Genomic DNA, 20,369 nt, shown 5'->3' with positions numbered 1-20,369 from the left:
ATTGGAAGTCCCTATCTGAAAAGAGGAGTTTTTGATGGTACTATGCGTACCACCTTTATGCACCCGGTGCGGTATAGTAGACTTCAATGGTGGTACCCACCTACCTCCAAACAAACTTTCGGTAATGAAGAGGTTAAGATTACAATGGGAAGTAAGTTGTATACGTACTGGCTTATTCTAAAGGATTTCGTGACAAGACATCTTTTGATCTTGCAGTTTCTGAACTGCTGATCCAAATTTATCTGGTGATCATTTTCGCTCGAATGAATATTGCAGTGAGTGTTTGCCTCGTTTTCACAGAATATTTATGCTGTTTAATTCTTACTTCTAAATCCTTGCTAGATTGGCTAACATAAAAGGAGGGCCAGTCCATACATGGAGTTTTATATATTATGTTATTACTTTCCCTGGGTCCATTTGTTATTAGCATTCCTTTTAGTGTGTTGTTATAGGAAAAAACAAGGTTGACCCTAGCTGAGAATGTTCTTAGAATTTTCTTTCTCTGTGTTACATAGACTGTAAAACTTTTTGTGGGCTTTATTATAGCATAAATCGGTCTTGAAAAATAGTGGGTTTGATAATCTTGACATGATCCCTTTTTTCTAATTATATTAGGTAACGAACATATTTAATTCTCGTTGGTGCTTTTGCCAGTTTGTAAGTCCTTAATAGAATTGTATTCTTGAAATTTTTTATTTGTTCCATTACGAATACAAACCTTCGGTCCTTTAACAATAGGAATTAACTTACGGCATAGCTGGAATTACGGCCGTTGAATCTTGAACAAGGTGGTTAGGCAGTAACTACCGTGCCTGCCCGGATGTAAACACTCCTCTTTGTTTTCGGCCGATTTCCGATGACGTATGTTTGTGAGCTCCGGTTGACTGGTCGTTGATCTTTTTTCCTGGTGGGATCCTTTTGGTTAAATTTTTTTTTTAAATAGTTATAAATATATGGTGTTTGATATTAATACTAACAAAGGTTTGTCCTTGGTTTTTCAATTAATATACAAACCCACTTTTTGTGATAGCCTTTGTAACCACCCCTCTACTTGTGTTAAGAATCAGCAGCTAAGGTATGCTAACATATTGTTTACATTCTTACGCCCTTTAACACTGGCTCAGACCTGCATGAGGACGAGATCTGTATTTATCATGAGGATGTGATATGTATTTAACGTAAGTGATATTGATCCTGTAATGGGACATGTATTCATCCGGAATTACACTTACGCTTGGGAATTACCAAGGGAACTTCAAGGTTTGTCCGTGTTTTGTTGTTATGGTAATTTCTCTTCTCCTTCCTTTCACTTACTATCAGAAGAAGGTAGAAGGATGGGCGTGCAGTTTTGGGTTTGGGGATCTCCTCTCACTCAGAGGGCAGCGCCCTTGGATGTGTGAGGAGTATCCTCATTACTTTAATAATTTCTTTATTTTACAGACTAGTGGTGATTGTGTTTTCAGCAGTATTGGTTGGATGCTCATCATGTTGGTTATCCTAACCTTGTAATTGTACCTATGACTCGTAGCATGTTGCGTACCGATCCTCAAGCGTGTGTACTGATCCCCTGCTGATAATCATTTCATTACCACTACTACCTGGGAGTTATGTCACTGGACGAAGCTGTCGCGCTGACCTGTGAGGTTCTACTCCTGATGGTAGAAGTCTGGCGGAAGGAGAAACTGAAGAGGAAGAGAGCTCGTCAAGTGTCGTCATCCTCCTCTTCGAGATCTTCATATCTTCATGCCTCCCCCCCCTTCAACTTTTAGGCTTTGCCGTAAGAGAAGGTGGTCTCCCCCCCCTAGAAGTCTCGTCACGGGACTTCTAAGGGTCTGTCTCGCTCCGGTGAGACAGGTGTATCTTCCGCTGGTCCTCCCATTCCTTCGGGAACGGGGCTGGGCCCGTCTCTTTCCTCGGGGAGGAAGCAGACGGGGACCATGGAGGTACCGGCCACCGGTGGTTTCTCCTCTCCCGGTTCCAAAGGTTCCACCTCCGGACCGGGAACCGTCTCGGCCGCCCGCTTGCGAGCGTTACCGAGTGTACGGTCACCTACAGCCCTCTTTTAATTAATCCTTTTCTTTCAGAGACAGCCCCACCCAGACAACGATCGCGTTCGCGCGACTGACCGACCAGTCTCGGGGGTGGCAGATGCTTCATCTGCCAGGTAGGGGTTCATAGCCCTCCTCGAGGAAGCGTTCTCTCCACTGCTACTCCCGCAGGTCCCTCCGGACAGGTGCAGTTGGGCTGTGTTGCTTCGGCAATTGCCCCAACTCCGTCCTGAATGGAGGACCTGTCGGTTGTCCTGAGGAACTGGCGAAGAGGAAGGTGTCGCCGTCGTCTTCTGCCGCCTCTTCCCCTTTGACTTCTGAGGCTCCCAGCCGAAGAAGAAGGAGGTAGCCGCCGAAAAGTCTCGCTCAGAGACCTCTAAGGATCTGTCTCACTCCGGTGGGACAGTTGGGGCTTCCGCTGGTCCTGCTGTTCCTTCGGCAACAGAGCCCGTCTCTCCTTCCCCAAGGAAGAAGATGACTGGGACCGGAGGGGTACCGGCTAACACCGGTACCTCCTATCCTGGCGCCAGAGGTTCTGCCTCGACGCCAGGTACCGTCTCGGCCTCTCGTTCGCAAGAAGTACAGTGTACGGTCACCTGCGGGTGACTGTGCAGCCAAGATCCAGGCAACCGAGTTCGCTCGGCGCCAGGATCCAGGCACAGAACGGAAGACTGGTGCCCAGGTGACTCCCACCAGGCCAGCGATCGCTTTCGTGGCGAGTCCAAGTGGCGTGACGCGCCGTGAGGACAGGCCTCGCTCCCGCCGCGACAGCAGACTCTGCCGGTCCTCTGACCGCCGCTCCCTCCGGGACCGGGCGGAGAGGGGGACCAGCAGCAGTTCTTCTGACGCTCGGGACCGTCGCCGTGGTTCTTGGTCCAGCCGCTCTCCCCGGGAGAACCGCTTGACCAGACCTGCAGATCGATTGCCACCGCAGGTTGGCGAGCGTCTGCAGCCCCCTCAGCACACCGGTTCTGCCGGTTGGCGGGGGGGGAGGAGCGTCAGGCCTACGTCTCCTATCCCTTCAACTTCCTCGGGCTACACCGGGAAGAGCGAGGCGATCAGGAGTGATCACGAGGGGCGTGCTCCTTGCGCTCCCACCGGTCCCCTGACTGCTGCTCCCACCGGGACCGGACGGATAGGGGAACCAGCAGCAGCTCTTCAGACACTCGGGAACGTCGCCGCTGCTCTCGGTCTTGCCGCTCGACCAGTGCAGTCCGATCGCCAGCAGCTCTCCTGAAGAGACAGACGCTCCGTGCCTTGGTCCAGCGTTTCTCTGCAAGAAGCCGCTGGTCCCGACCTGCATGCGGTGATGGCCGCTCGTACTTGCTTCTCCAACTGCTAGTTCCACTGGAAAGGCGAGCGAGTATCAATCTTCCTCCCCCATTCCCTCTCTCCCTATGGCTGCGAAGGGAAGGGGAGGGATCCTGCAGAGCGTTCTCCGTAGGATTCCACGTTGGGGACTGCGTTCCTGGGGGGACCTTCTGGTCCTACCGGACGTAATTCCCCTTCGTTGAGGAAGGATCTTGCCCCATCCTCGATTTCTACGGGAATCGGGAGGACCACCACCCGATGATCGTCTGGCGAATTCTTTGGGGGGTTTCGCCGAGTGCTTAGAGTTGTTCAGAATCTCTAGCACTCTCCGAGTGTTCTGGTCTTCTTCGATCTGCAAACACTTGGGTGAAACCACGGTCCAGAGTGGGCGAGACGAGAATCCCAGATAATTGTTACTACGATAATCGAGAATCTCGCCGAATGCTTGAATTCCTGGAATTTTCAGCGTTCAAGAAAAGCACTGCTGCTGAAGGAAGAACATCTCGGGAAGGGCTCAGCCTGGATGAACCTGACGGTCCGTCGCCTCAGTAGGCGGCCAACCCCAGGATAGAGAAGAACGGGTGGGAACATCCAGTTTGGCTTGAACTTTCGTCTTCGGTATCCTGTTATCACCATTGAAGTCTTCCTTCGGGGAAAACTTCTCCTACACTCTCTTCATTAGAGAATGAAGGGTGTCGGCTTCCAGTCCTTATTCTTGTTCCTCGAATGGAAGAGAATTTATGGTGGAGGTCTATGTACAAGAACCTACAAATATACTACGTATATTGCCCTCGCGACATGATTCTGTTATCAGTTGAATTGTCCGAGGTGTAGGCACATACTGTAGTTAACTCTACGGGTTGTGACTGAGACGAATAGTATCTTCTTAATTGAACTGCAACTCGGGACTGCCTGCAACCTCCCAGGAGTTACCAGTTTCGATTTTGTGATACTTAAGGTATTGTTACAACACCACCACCTCAGCGTTTGCATTCACTGAAATCCGTTTCGATTAAATGCAAATGCTCGAGCGTATTTTTCTGCGCTCGATGGTTCTAGCCGAACGCATTCCTTCTTGAAATGGATTACCTGGCAACTCAAGGTGACGAGTGAGCGAGAGCTAGTGGTGTATTGTGCCTCTGCAGCCCAGTACCAGCTGGCTCTCCGAGATAGCACAGTCGGATTATGTCTCTCTCCTCTACAATGATTGACTACCGAACCGAATCTCTGCCCGGCAATCACAGACTTAGGTGTCTGGTTGGCTGGAATTCTCGCATACATGAATGACCATCTCTACTGCATCGCCTTGGACATTGCAAGAATTTTCAGACAGAGATATCACAATAGACTCGCTATCATCTTTCTGTTACCGCACGGTAAGAAAAGTCTGTAGTCTAGTCTCCCGCTGCATCGCACCTGCCGCTGCGATAATGCGGAATGATTTCTTCAGACATCTGCGTTTGTCTTCTAAATACAGGCAGTCCCCGGGTTACGACGGGGGTTCCGTTCTTGAGGCGCGTCGTAAGCCGAAAATCGTCGTAAGCCGGAACGACACTTTGAAATATGCCTTAAACTAAGAAAAAGTTAGAGACCTTACCTGTGTGACATGCAATTAGATTACATGATGTGTAGTGTGGTTATTCCAATGGCAACAAAGGATGGTTCTTGAAGTATAATTTCTTATTAACTCTTGTGACACTAAAAAGCACAATGTACTACACTTAATCCTTAGGGTATACACTAAACACTATACACTACATATATTATGCATTGCACACTTCGTAGTAGTACGTATGTATTTGTTAGATCCTGGAGTACACTAAAATCCCAGTCTGGTAGCTCTGGAAGGTAAAAGTATAACACAATTAGTACAAAATACTACACAAAGTCCTGAATACAATATGTAAATTATAGATATCAAGAGTAAAAGAGTTAATGTATGTTAATTAATTCCTTACTTTTAGTTTATAATTCCTTACTTTGAGTTATATCAAGAGTAAAAAAGTTAATGTATGTGAATTAATTCCTTACTTTTAGTTTAAAGTTGTCCTGCTATGTAACCCTGGATGCACAAAGTCTTATGTGGCCCATAGCCTACATCATTCAGGGGGTTCTGGACAAAAAAATGTACAAAAAATAATAGTATGTCAGTAAGTACTCTATGCATAGTAAGTTACATACAGGTAATATGCACCATACAGTGGTTTGAATATCACATATATAACATGTATAAACTTAGTTAATGTATGTTAATTAATTCCTTACCTTAGTTGTTTAAATTTTGCATTCATCGTTACCCTGGATGGACAAGTCTTATGTGGCCCCATAGCCTACATCATTCAGGGGGTTCTGGAATGTACAAAAAATAATTTTGTCAGTAAGTACTCTATGCATAGTAAGTTACATACAGTAATATGCACCATACAGTGGTTTAATATCAACTGGTATGCATTTATTGTAAATGATGGTCTACACCCCCTGTCAGCAGGGAGTGTACAGTACCAATTCCATGAGGGACCTTGATCACTTATCCCATGTGAGAGATCTTGGTCACTTTTTTTAGTAATATAAAACTTACTTAATGTATGTTAATTACTACTATGTATAATTCCTTACCTTACCGTTTATGTTATAGTAACCCTGGACAAAGTTTTATCGTGGCCCCATAGCCTGCATTCATGGAGTGGGGGTACCTGGTTGGTTTTTCTGGAATGTACCAAAAAAAGTATCAAAGTTAAGTCATGGTTATGTATGTTTAGTAAGTTACATACAGTAACCATACGTACAGTGGTTTATCAACATGTACATATGTACATAATCAAACTTGGTTGGAAATTCCTGTAAAAAAAAGTTATGTACGTATGTATGTAATATCTACTGTATGTAAAAACCTACTGTTCATATACTTTGTTACACTACATGTTACATGTGATACGTGTACTGTCCTGAAGGGTTTTTTTTCCATCCAAAAATGGTGCTTCTACTTGTAGTAGTTATCCTTGATGACACTTGTAGTAACAACCTGGAGTTGTTGGTTCTGGAAGGAAAAAAGTAACAAAATTAGTGTACAAAATATACACTACAGAAAGTTGTGAATGCATATGTTAATTACACTGTAGATATATCAAGAGTACTAAAGAGTTAATGTATGTAATTAATTCCTTATTTTAGTTTATATTTTGCATTCATCGTAAACCCTGGATGGACAAAGTCTTATGTGGCCCATAGCCTACATCATCAGGGGGTTCTGGAATGTACAAAAAAATAATTAGTATGTCAGTAAGTACTCTATGCATAGTAAGTTACATACAGTAATATGCACCCATACAGTGGTTTAATATCACATATAACATGTAGTATAAAAACTTAATTTAGAAATTCCTTACATAACTTACCAACTTTTAGTGAGTCTCAAAGCTGTTACCTAGGTTGTGGGAGATGGAGGTGGAGGTGTAGAGCATTCATGATAAGGATGCATTCCAAACCTAACTTCAGTGTGCTTTATCACAGATAACAGGCTAGGATGATGTGGGCAGTCTGGAATGAAGAATTAATATTAAAGGACAGTATGTAACCACTTAGGTGTAACACAAAATTTATTGTCGTGATGCAAACATTAAACACAACTGAGAATCCTTACCTCCAGCAAAATGAAGACATGTAGGCTATGTAGAGGTCTGGTTTGTAAGTCACAGGTGCATGCCAATCTGGAATGAATGAATGTAATAGTACATATGATTATAGTATGTATGTTACATACATAACATGGTTATTATATGTAATATTAAAAACATTAATAAAAAAAAATGTCCTTACCAAATTCTAGTGGTTGGCTTGCTTACTGGGATGGTCATATGGTACATGAGAGTGGGTGGCTGGGCTATGGAGTGGGGATGGGCAGGTGCTTGGGAGTCTGGAATGATAAAAAAATATATAAAATGATAGTTACTATACTGTAACTACTGCACATGTTATTACTGTTTGACATATGTAGTGTGTAATACGTATGTTCAATATAAAAAATGAAGAATTCTTTTACCTGAAGGAATGGGAGAGGTGATACTACTCGTACAACTGATTTGGGCTCTGGGGAGGTGTACTTGTATCAACTGATGAGGGACATCTACATCTGGAAAGAATGATAGGGTACATAAATATATATAAGGTGGATGTAATTGTAGCATATGTACACTTTTAATAAATTTCTATTAGCTAATAGCTTTATAAAACATTTTATACAAATTTGTTAAGGATTCCTTACCTGAGTATAGGGCGAGGCATCAAAACCATGGAAAGGCTCAGGGTCATCTGGGTCACTGTCACTATCAAAGGGGTCTGAAATGGAAAAAAAAAAAAAATAATAAGGTATGCAACATCAAACACATTGTACCACTATGTAAGTTAGTGTACGTATGTATGTAGGGTGTAAACAATTTTTTCCAACATGAAAATGAGAAAAATGAAATTGCTTACCTGATGTACACGTGCAGGTGGTGGGCGGGGTGATACAGAGGGTCCAGGTACTGGGGGATCTGGAACTGTCACAGGTAGTACGGGAGATCTGGAACTGTCACAGGTAGTACAGGGAGATCTGGAACTGTCACGGTCTACAGGGGGATCTTGGAACTGTCACCACTTCTGCAATAAAATTACAAATGATGAAAATTAATGAAGTTACAATTTACTCTTACATTTAGTTGTTACATAAAAAATTAACACATTTTAATATGTACACTAGTAAACACACAAATTAGTAAAACAGTTCAGAATTCCTTACCAGGACTAGGAGTGGGAGGTGGTGTACTGGAGACTTGTGAAAGAAAGTGTCAAGCCTGGACTGCACACTTCTCTTCGTCTGCTTCTCCTTCAGGGTCTCCTTGTAGAAAGTCACCAAATCCATGATTCCTCTCTTGATTTTGTCAAACCTAGAAGTAAACGTTAGGGTCTTCTGCCTCAAAAAGAAGCCAAGGCTTTCTCCAGATGAGTAAAACCCTCTGACAAAGCCTTTCACAGTTAATGACCTGGGTTTTGGCTCTGGTGCCGCCTCCTCTTCCTCAATCATTTGTTGTTCAAGTTCTAGTAAGTCCTCTGCAGACAATTCCTCTCCATGGGAAGCCAGCAGCTCTGTTACATCACAGGTTCAAGATCTAGTTGCAGCCTCTTGCTTAGCCCTACGATCTTCCTCGTCACAGTCTCGACGTCTTCTGCCTGGTCAAAGCCTTCAAAAACTGTGCACAAACTGTGGACACAGTTTCCTCCAGGCCCCATTTAAAGTGGTCGTCTTCACCTCGTCCCAAGCACTTGCAATGTTCTTCACTGCATCTGCAATGTTGTAGCCCTTCCAGAATTGCTTCAGTGTCAACTCCTTGTTAGCTTCTATGGCCCTCAAAGCAAAACGTATGGTCTAAAGTAGTAAGCCTTGAAATTTGCTATTACTCCCTGGTCCATTGGCTGTATCAGCGATGTGGTATTGGGTGGGAGGTACACCACCTTCACATTAGGATGCATGTCGCTCAAATTTGAAGGGTGACCAGGGGCATTGTCCAGGACTAAGAGGGCCTTAAAAGCAGGACCCTTCGAAGTCAAATACCGCTCCCACTGCTGGCACGAAATGGTCATTGAACCAATCTTCGAAGACCATTAAGGTAACCCACGCCTTCTGTTAGATTTCCAATCACAGGGAGTTGACTCTTGAAAATGCCCTTGAAAAGCCCCTGGATTCTCGGCCAAATACACCAGCAAGGGCTTCAGTTTCAAATCACCACTTGCATTGGCCCAAACAACAAAGTCAGTCGCTCCTTTCCAGCTTTATGGCCAGGTGCTGACTTCTCCTCCTTGGAAAGGTACGTTCGATTTGGCATTCTTTTCCAAAATAATCCAGTCTCATCCACATAAAGACTTGGTCAGCCGTGTAACCACCATCCTTAATTATCTCAGCCAAACCACCTGGAAAACTTTCTGCTGCTTCGCTATCAGCACTAGCAGCTTCACCTTGCAGCTTCACATTATGCAAATTTGCACGAGCCTTAAAACGGTTTTAAACCAACCTCTACTCGCGGAAAATTCACCACCAGCACTGCCTTCGCCAAACTTTTTCACTACTGCCTCATGCAGCGCTCTAGCCTTCTCCTGGATCACACTTAAGCTCACCGGAAAACACGTCGCTGTTCTGGTCCTCCAGCCAGATCATGAGCAATTTCTCCATTTCAACAATGCTCTGGCTACGTTGCTTCTCGTTTATCACCGTTGACTTCATCGGTGCAGCATCCTTAACGTGCTTCAGAATACGTTCCTTATCCTTCACAATGGTTACCACCGTGGTCCTGCTCAAGCCTAAAGAACGGCCTATTCGGTGTTAGTTTCTCCCTTCTCCGAACGCTTTATCACGTCATATTTGACCTCCATCGTGATGACCTTCCTCTTCTTGGATGAACTATCATCGGAGGAAGTACTTTGGCGTTTAGGAGCCATTGTAAAATTAGCGAAAATGGCAAGGAATTTCAGCAACGTCTCAGCACACAACCTAGTGGAATGCAGGCAGGCACGCGATTGAAGTGGCGTCCTTTCGTATTGTTACGCTTGGCGTCCTCGACCGTCCGAGGTCGTGTTCGGTCAATTTACCATACAGTTTAATAGCGTTAATTAATTTATGCACCTCTCCGCTCAAAAACTAGTTCTGCATATGAGGTATCGTTAAAAAGCATAACAAAATGTCGTAACCATGGAATTTGTGTTGTAATCTAACCAGAAACTTAGTTTTATAATTATGTACTGGAAACAAGCAATGATTTTTCATTATATTTGCGCTTTTGGACTGTGTAAACTGTGCATCCAAGCTAGTGTATTCATTCGCCCGCAAACTAGTTCCGCATATGCGGCGTCACTAAAAAAATTCAAAAAATACGAAAAAAAAAAGTGTCAAAAATCATCATAACCTCAAAATTTTTGTTGTAATGTAACCAAAAACATATTTTTATTATGTACTGTGCTAAACTATAAAGGATTTTTATCATAGCATGCGTTTTTTAAAAGCGTCGTTAACTCGGAGCGTCGGAAGCGTCAGCGTCGTAACCTCGGAACAAGCGTCGTAACCCAGGACGGAATTTCCATTGAATATTTAAGAAAAAGCGTCGTAACCTCGGAACGTCGTAAGCCGGAACCGTCGTAACCCGGGGACCGCCTGTATATCTCGTATTCTCGGGTGTGCAATTGTTCGTTGTTCACCCCGAATTGTAGATATTTAACGGAAGACATCGCCTGTTCCCCGGCCTGCCAGCTCTACTTCCAAGTATATAGATGTCCTCCTTGGATAACCTGGGAAGAAGATGATGATGATTCAGCCCATGAGAAGCGGTTCTTCAGGCAGTACATCCCTGTGTTTTCATTACTGAAAAGCGCTCCGCTTTCATTGCAACTTGACTTCTCACCGAACAGCAATGAAGTAGCAGTTTAGCGTTTTCAGTCCTTTGTAAATCACAGGAATTAAGCCGTCTTCGTGAGTTGGTGTCATCGGCAGGACTTTTCTAAGTTCAGAATCTTGAGAGTTACTTCTCTTGATTCAGCTTTGAAGATACAGGTCTGCATTCACCTACCATTTTCGTCTTCAACGGCACAGTGTTGTTTCTCCTTAGCTGATATTCAACTACTATGAGAACTTTTGTCTTGCCATCAGGGACCTCGGTCTCTAGAAGGCAATTGACTTTCGCCTGTTGGGCACATGCCTTGAGAGAGTCATCATCTCGCCTTCCGGCATCGGTGGCAACAGATAGACTATATTTGTATGGTCTCTCGGCATAACCCTTCAAAAGGCGAGGGTCACGTGACTACGCCTCGGATGCTTGGACAGCTCGCCTCGCACAACCGAACGCAGTCAGTCGGCAGCTGTCGAAGCATCCAAGACCGTCACGAGCTACGCTGTGGACTTTGTATCGGTTGTTCCAGATCAATCATTACTTTGTCCTACTAGCTTGTTCCGGTACCCATAACCATCGACACCCACCATGGAGTGTCGGTGTCCTATCCACTGCGGAGACGAAGAGACTTCGCTGCAGTGGGGTATGAGACCGCGAGAGACTTCGCTGCAGTGGGATACGAGACCGCGAGAGACTTCGCTGCAGACGGATAGACCAGTATGGGTACTGGACATCACTCTGAAAAATATGTCTGACAGAAAGATGGATAGGTCATCGTGACTATATCCTTCTTTCCCTCCGGGACTGCCCCCAGGTCCTTGGAACCTCAATTCCTTGGACCAGTGGTGGATGCTTGCAGATGTTTGCTTACCCAGCTCCTTGACATGACAAGTTGCATCTCGTCCATGGTGTGCAGTTGTAGAGGTAAGAAGGATGCAAGAGTGACTGGCTCTCCCCCTTCCCCGCCTCGTCCATTCCTCGTCCTTCGGGTTGAGGATAGGACTCCAGCTCACACTGGCTGATCGGACAATTGATGCGGTAAGCCTATACATAAGCATCCTTTTTATGTTTCTTATCAGAATCATAGAAGCAGTCCCGCTCTTTCCTTTAGCAAGGGGAGGAAGGAGACTGGCAATAATGCAAACCCTTCCCAGAACTTTGCATTAATGTCTCCGACGCCAATATTCTTCACAGCCCTTTTTCGGATGAGTCACGATCCGTCACTCATTTCGAAAAGGCCCAGAAGTCTGACTCTTGATCACGCAGCTCCTATACTCTGATCAAGTTGTCAGAGGCAGCAGGGCACTCCTCGCTCTTACGACCAGGAGTAGCCTAGGTGCGCAGAACTCCAGTCAGTTCTAGAGGCTCACTCAGATTCCTCCCACCAATCAGTGAGTCTTCCTATTGTTAAAGGACCGAAGGTTTGTATTCGTATCGGAACAAATAACAATTTGTCGAAAATTGTATTTTTCCTAACCATACAAACCTGAGGTCCTTTAACAAATATGCCCACCTCATGCCACCCCTCAATCTGAACCTGGGCCGAAAGGCAAAGTGGAGTGTTTACATCCGGGCAGGCTAGCCTGCCCTATGGTAGTTACTGCCTAACCATCTTGTTCAAGATTCAACGGCCGTAATTCCAGCTACGCCGTAAGTTAATTCCTATTGTTAAAGGACCTCAGGTTTGTATAATTAGGAAAAATACAATTTCATACAATCAACTTACCTGTCAGATATATACATAGCTAAGACTCCGTCGTCCCTATGTATATATCTGCCAGGTAAGTATGTATGAAACTTTATTGTATCATAACAATATCATTTTTTGACAAATTGTTATTTTTATTATTTTCAGGTGAAACATGTGAAGGTGCACAAGTTGATGCTGTTGGATTTACCTCTGAGGATGCAACCCTTGTCACAAAGATAGCATACATTGCAGATTTCAGCTTATCCTGTTCAAATGGTGCAAAGGTAAAGCTTTTCTATTGTTATATTTTTTTATATCTGCTTGTGACTAACATACCTGTGTATGCATATCTATGGTATATATCAGGATAGAGCTTTGTGGTGTACAGGTTATGTTCCTTATTCTTAAAATTTGTTATATCAGAAATTTTTAATTTCAAGATAAAAGGTGGAAGAACAACTGATGGGATAGGTACAGTTTGAGATGGAATTCTCTTAATTCTTGATACCAAGGTCCTTGGTATTATGGCTCAAAAACATTTTCCATTTTGTTTGCATTGTATGATGGTCCCAACTTTTTCAGGATGTGTCACTATATGCAGAAACTTTTGATGGGATTGTGGGTGTTGCTCGATCAGTTGATGGTGTCAAGTATCAAGTAAGTGTTCTGATTCTTTTTATTGTTTATAGTTGTCATGTCATGTTGTTGTGAATAATTTTAGTTTTGCTACAGATGTACTTTTTCTCCTTTATAAGACATTAGAATTAAAAGATGTTTTGGTTGTGTGAAGAGAAAGTATTTTTGAAGGACAGTATATACTATACGTAATATGAATCTGTACTTAGTCATAAACAAGTGTGTGTTTATTGCATTGATATAAGTGTATTATTGTTACATACAACTGCCAAAAAAATTTAATAAATTCTAACTCTTGGAGATTTTTGGGACTTTTCAAACTTTCATCTCGGGCTAACATGCATTCCATCCTGGTTTATCACTTTTCAGTCAGTTAATTTGAATTCTCTATGAGATAGTTTTTGTACATGACTTCCCTGACAGATATATACTAGCTATAGTCTCCGACGTTCCCGACAGAATTTCCAATCTCGCGGCACACGCGACAGGTAGGTCAGGTGGTTACATACCCGCCGGTGGGTGGCGGATGTACGAAACACTCACGTTGCTTGTCAGATTTTAATCTGTCGCGGGAACGATAACAACTGTTGTCGGTTCCTCTCAATAGTTTTCGATTCTCGCTTGCCCGGAAGTTAATTTGGACTTCTTTTGGTGACGTATTCGCTTTGTTTGGCTTGGCATACGCTGATGTGGACGGTTTGATTTTGAGTTGATTTGTCTAACGATGTCTGACCCTAGATCAGTAGTTACAACTTTGGTTTTGTTTTAGGGTTGCGTGACATGAGGATTGTAAGGTGAGGTTGCCAAAAAGATTCGGTAGACCCCCACGCGGTTTGCAGAAAGCAGGGGGAATGAAATGTCTTTTGCTACCCTTGTAGTGAAGTAAGGGATTGAATGAAGAAGAATGAAGGCTCTCTCTTCTATGTTAGGAAGTTGGAGCCAAAAGTGATCGAGTGCGTAAGCTTCTCTAGAGTTCTAGTAGATCTAGAATGAATGTGCGTTGGATGTTGATCCTAATACTAACATAGAAATTAGAACCTTCTTCACAAGTTGCAGACCTGCTCCCACACCGAAGCGAAGATTCGCCTTCGGAGGCGGCAGCTCTGAGAGCCACGATTCTTTCTTTGGATCAGAGATTCGTCAGTTGGAAGGTAAGTAGAGTGTCAGTGATCAGTGCCAGTGTCCCCAGTGTGTGGAGGGTGCGTATGACCGGCTCCTTAGTGCCTCTAGGCCAGACCTCTTCCAGACTCCCGTTCCCGTGGAGTAGAAAGTCGAAAGACGCAAGAGGGCTAGGGAGGAACCCCCACCGGTCAGGCGTCCCTCGGCAAGATCCACTGAAGTACGCTCCCAGGCTGCCTCGGATCGCTACACGAAGGAGCTCCTACGCCAATGTTATCTCTTCGTTTTCTCCCTCTACGAAGATGAGGTTGGAACTCCCCGGATGCGTCGCGCCCGCTAAAGAGGGCTTGGAAGCTCCCTGCCGTCCTTTGGCTTCTAGTCGGAGGTTTCCCGGAAGAATCGTCGGTGGAGGCAAAGAAACCAAGAAATCCTGTGACGGTCTTTTCTCGCGCTCCGCGCTCGGACGCCTGCTACGAGGAAGAACAACAAGATCTCCTACGAGAGTAACTCACGGCGGACGACAAACAACTTACAACTAACGAACAAGGACCATCACAGACACTTGACAAACAACACAACTTCAAGCTTCAGATCACGGCGATAGCAGACTCTCTAGCAGTTATATCACGTAGGAAGAGACGTTTCTCTTCCGTCAAGAGACTAGGCGCCGCTCTTCAGAGGATCGATTTTCTCTCTTTTTAGGCGTTTCTCCTTCATATGGGGAAGTTTCGTATGAAGGTAGGGGCTCGCGTGAGCCCCCTCCGCTCGCCTGGATCTCTTCGACTTCAAGGCGCCAAACATGGTGGGGACGCTCTAGGAGAAAGAAGGTGTCTCCAGATGGATTCCCCGCTTCTCCGGTAAAGCGCACTCGCACTGCCTCATCACGCTATTTCTCAATGCCCTCGCGTGAGACTTCTCCTCAGCCGCCTCAGATCCTTAGGAAGGCGCCCTATACAAGTAGGCGTTGTTCTTCCAGATGTCACCTATCCTAGAGTGTCGGATCGTGACTTCTCTCCGGACAGGCATCAGAGTCTGGTAGGAGTCGTGGCATGAATTAGACGGCCTGCTGTTAGCGCCTCCCGCCAAGGTAGGCGCCAAGAAGAGCTACTGCAATAGATCTCCTAGTAGGCGCTCGTCTCTTTAGGCGTCTACTCTGATTATTCTCCTAGGGGCAGACAACAAGAGCTTTCCAAGCGATTCTCCGTGTAGGCGCTCTCCCGCTTCTAGGCGCACTACTCCTGACCATTTGTCTCTTGGAGGCACCAGGAATCTCGGACCAGCGCCCTTCTCAGGTAGGCGCTCGTGAGCTTTGAAGCGCCCTTCCCTAATGTACCCTCTTGTTAGCGTCAAGAGTATCGCAAGCAGCCTTCCTAGTAGGCGCATTTCGCCTTTCAGTCGAATTCCGTGATCGTACGCAACTGGACAGGGATGAGAGCCGCGCAAGCGCGCTGGTCTCGCTAGGCGCTCTTCCTCCTGGCAGCGCCGCTCGCCTCAGGATAGGTGCAAAGAGTCTAGTAGGCGCTCGCTTCCTCGTAAGCAACCTGGGATGGTTTGAGGATTTTGGAGGAGGGCCCTACCTCTCCTTCGGCTGAGATTCAGTTACCTCGAAGAGGGAGTCTAATCGTAGACACCCAGATCTTCTAATCGTTCTCCAGTGGATGTGAACTCTTTAAGAGGAGGGAGTTCTCCAACCTCTCGCTAAACTCCTACAGGATTCCCTTCGCACCTAAGGATCTTCCGCGCTCGCCTCGAAAAGACGTTCCCACCTAGAAGGTTGGATGAGGAACCGAAACACTTCTGCTGCTTGTTGTCTTCGTACAAAGAAGCTTTACAGAGCTACTTTGAAAGTTTTTTGGGGATTCCTTACTCCTACGGCTCCTCATTCTCCTCACTCACTTTTCAACGGCGAAGACAGCGGAAGGTATCTCTTGTTGTGAGGGATGAAGACAACTCTTTCAATGAAGAAGGCACTGAGGAGTTATGGTTCCTGGATGTTCCAAAGAAGGAAGCGGGGAAAACGAGTTCGCTTTTCGTCCATCGAAGTTATCAGGACGCGCTGGTTTCTGGATACGAAACAGGAGAGTTCCTTAGGATTGGGTCTCCAGTCTTCCGGTGATTCGGATTTTTTTCGGCGCTGGTAGATTCGACAGGAGATACTCGCCATTAACTCTGCTAGAAGACTCTTGGCAATGAAATGAATTGGATCACATGCTAAAAGGCATGTTTAGAGTGCTAGAAGTATTTAATCCTTGATGGTCGTTGGGGTCCTAGCAAGAAAATTGAAGTGCCAGAGGCATTTTCGCCCAGAAGAATCTCATGTGTGTTGTCTTGTAGGACAGTCGGTAAGAGACGGAGCGCTGTGAATCGCCTCCTGTATGGGGCCGGGATCGTGAAGAAGAGGTCTGTTTATTGTTCCTTCTTAACGAAGTCTGTCTCCCATGCCCAGAGGTCTTCTGTGCTGTTTGATCCTCTGTCTGCTCAGTTGTTCCTAAAATCGAGTGCAGGTCATTTCGAGATCACTTTCGCCAAAGCCACCCACGGACCCTTTTGGCACGTTTGGCAAGAAACCCGCCCTCCTTCCCTACCAAGGCTAAGAAGGAAAAGTTAAGTGTCGAGAACCTTCGAGGGGACGTCTCATCAAGAACCTCTAGTTTAGAGGTCGTTAGACCTTCAAGAAGGGGTTTAAGGACTTCGCCAAGTTGTTAAAGCAACACAAATAACTTGCAAGGCCTTCAAACAAGGTGGGGCGCAGACTCTAGAGTTTGCAGAAGTCTGGGCCCAAAAAGGGGGCGGATCCTTGGACCCTTCATTTGAGGAGAGGTACCTGCATCCCTTTTGTGAAAAGTACTCCCTTGACGACCATCCCAAGGGAACTGACGGCCAGGTACAGACCCCCCATCAGGAATCAAGCTCTACATCTTAGCAGTAGATTTCAGAGCTGCGAGAAGGGGGCTATGAAACTAGTGACAGACCATCATTCATCGGGATCACAAACCGCCTTTCCAGTTACGAAGTCCTCAGGGGGATGGAGGGGACCGGTCGTTGAGACTGTAAGCGCCCTGAACTGCTTGTAGAAAAGAAGAAGTTCCGATGGGAAACGCCTCATCATGTTGGCCCAGCACTTCGTCCAGGGACTGGATGTTTCTTGGATTTACAGGACGCTTACTTCCAAGTAACGATCCCATCCTTCCCGAGGAAGTTTATCAGCTTCATGATGGGGGGGAAAATTTTTCAGTTCAGGGGCTTCGTGTTTCGGCCTCTCGACGGACACTCAATGTTCCCGGGGATTTTGAGGAATGTGGCTCAATGGCTTCATATGAAAGGGTGTGAGATATCCATGTACCTCGACGATGGCTAATAAGGGCCAATTCAGAAGATCGTTGTTTGAAGGACTTACAAGTAACTTTGATTGACGAAGGCTTGGGACTTTGTCAATTTCAAGAAAGTCGTCACTAATTTCCCGAGCAAGAGTGTGTGTATCTCGGGATACAGATTGAAACTCTTGAGTTTTTCGGGCTTTCTGCCCTCTCAGGAAAAGGATAGCCGAGGATGCGAGGATGAGTAACAACTTCTTAGGGAAAGAAGTATGACGGTGAGGGAGTGGATGAGGCCCCCCTGGGGACGCTATCTGATGGAGAATGTTTCCATAGGAAGGTTCGCACATGAGACCGGCCCCCTCCAATCTTTTCATCGGAAGTGGAGCTTTGGCGGGTGTTGTCGGTCTCAGGATTTGACGTTCTCCCTGTCGTTATCCCAGGACGTCAAGAAACATCTCTTATGTGGACAGATCCCAACTCTTCTGCGAGGGACTGTCTTCTTCAAGCCAGACACCAAACCTGGGGTGTTCTCGACGAGTCGGACACGGGGGTGGGGGGCACCTCTGGGAACCAGCGAAGGGTCAGGTCATGTGGGGGACAGGTAGCTGGCACATCAACAGAAAGGAGTTCGATGGCTGTTGTGGGTGGCTCGAGGCTTGCGAGCCCAAAGTCAGAGATCGGTAGTGCAGGTCAACTATGGACAACACTACAGCTTGGCATATATCAGGAAAACAGGGGGGAGCATTCCTTCTCCCTGTACGAGGCAGCAAGAGACCTTCTTCTGTGGGCAGAAGAAAAAGGAATCAAGTTCTCACCAGGTTCGTGCAGGGAGAAAGGAATGTAGAGCAGATCTCCTCAGCAGGAAAAAGATCAGCCTCCCAAAGAGGGACCCTTCATTGGATGTATGCAGAGCCTGTGGAAGTTATGGGGCAGGCCACACATAAACATCTGCCACGTCAAAGAACAAGGGCTGGATCCTTACTGACTCTCCGATATCGGTCAGAGGCATTAGCATAGATCTCTTCTTCTAGAACGGGACGGACGCGACGTCTAAGCGTTTCCCCCTTCAAGAGCCTGGGGCGAACCATCAAAGAAGTTCGCATAGAGGTCCGAATTCAACGAGAATTGACCTTAATCGATCCCTTTTAGGCCGGCCAAGAATGGTTCACAGAGGTACTGAATGGGTTGTGGACCTTCCAAGATCGCTCTACCGCTAAGGACGATCTACTCAGACAACCCACTTCGACAGGTACCACAAAAAATCTCCCGATCTCCAGTCGAAAAAAACTGGCTTTCAGATGTCCAAAGTTTGGTCAGAGCGAAAGGATTTCAGCAACAGATGCTAAGCAATGCAAGAGCGAGGAGACCTTCACCTTGCGTGTATTTACAGTCAAACGTGGGATGTCTTCAGACGTTGGGCAAGAGGAAGAACATTCCTCTTCAGTAACCTCTGGGACCCAAATTGGGGATTTTACTTATCTCCTCAAAGAAGAATGTCATCTGTTGTGTCAACTATAAGGGATACCGCAGTATGTTGGCGGCCGGTATTTCGGCATAGAGGCTTAAATTATCCGAGATTAAGGACCTGCATGATCTTATAGATCATTGAAAACCATTAAGCGTCCTGCATGTAGTACCGAATGGAATCTAGACGTAGTTCTACAATTCCTTGGATAGGTCTAGATTCGAACTCCTGCTTAGCCTCTTCAAGGAGCTGACGAAGAAGGCTATCTCATATTTGGCCCTAGCTACAGTAAGAGAGTGAGTGAGCTCAAAGTATCGAGGGCAATGTAGGGTTTAAGAAGATCTATGGTGTGTTCGATTTCTTCCAAATTTCCTTGCCAAAGATGAAAAACCATCACGGCCTTGGCCCAGGAAGCTTTGAAGTTCGAGTTTATCTTTTCTAGTAGGGGAAGAGCCTGAAAGAACTCTTTGCCCTATGCGAATAGAAGTATTCCTTAAGAGGAAGAACACTTAAGAAGCTAATTCAGATGTGCTTTGGGTGCTCTGGTAAATGACCCACTCGGCCCAGTCGAAGAATGCTCTTTCCTTTTTCGAGAAGACTTATTACAGAGGCACATGTTGCCTGTAAAGAAGACATTTTAACTACTGAAATTGAAGCTCACGAGGTGAAGCACCGCAACCTTCGCTGCATTCAGAAAAAATATGTCTGTGTGGAACTTGATGGAGGCGACCTTTGGAGATGCCAATCGGTTTCGCAAACCACTACCTACGTGATGTAAAAATCAAATATGATAAATTGCTTCGCCTTCGGGTACTTTGAGTATCGGCGGATTCGGTGTGGCGCAGGGAGCTGACACTTATACTGTGTAAATTTTTTATATGTTACCCGATATTTTTATATTGGGTTTTTTGGTTGTCTGAAAGAGGTTGCAGGAGGCAACTCTTTTTGTCGTAATATTAACCCTTTGTATTTTGGTTAGGGGTCTGGTGGGTTTGGCTCCATGCAGAGGTATTGGTTTAAGGATCTGTTAGGTAAGGGAAAGTCCCTCTAACAGGACCGACTCTTGGATTCTACCCAATAGGGGCATCACATATCCAGTGGTAGATCCGAGAGTCTTTTCAGCATGCAGGTCACGTCCTAGCTGTAGCTCTCCAGGCAATGCAGACTCAGAGATAGTATCTATGAAGTCTTCTCCTGAAAAGGTGGAGAACCAAGGTTTTTATATCCTACCACATTAGTTGTTTTCCCGTCTTACCTGACCTACCTTACAACCTTACATCTTGTTCGGTTGCCCAGCAGTCCCAGTGTGAGGCAACTCTAAGTCTACAGAGAGTTGCTAGTACATTTCCGGTATATTTTGCATCTCAATCT

The 20,369-nt window shown here is 45.6% G+C and overlaps 1 protein-coding gene across 1 annotated transcript in view; it reads left to right on the top strand.

The window, feature by feature from the left end:
* Positions 1-20,369, top strand: part of LOC135221810 (translocon-associated protein subunit delta-like) — a 70,563-nt gene that overhangs the window by 4,457 nt on the left and 45,737 nt on the right. The window contains exons 2-3 of the mRNA XM_064259693.1: positions 12,627-12,745; positions 13,044-13,118. Of these exons, the coding sequence (XP_064115763.1) occupies positions 12,627-12,745; positions 13,044-13,118 (194 nt within the window). The remainder of the gene's footprint in view (positions 1-12,626; positions 12,746-13,043; positions 13,119-20,369) is intronic.

Source organism: Macrobrachium nipponense, chromosome 3 (assembly GCF_015104395.2).
Source record: "Macrobrachium nipponense isolate FS-2020 chromosome 3, ASM1510439v2, whole genome shotgun sequence".
In the NCBI taxonomy this organism is placed as follows: Eukaryota; Metazoa; Arthropoda; class Malacostraca; order Decapoda; family Palaemonidae; genus Macrobrachium; species Macrobrachium nipponense.
Note: the sequence above shows the minus strand (reverse complement) of the source record. Positions and strands in the feature narration are given on the sequence as shown.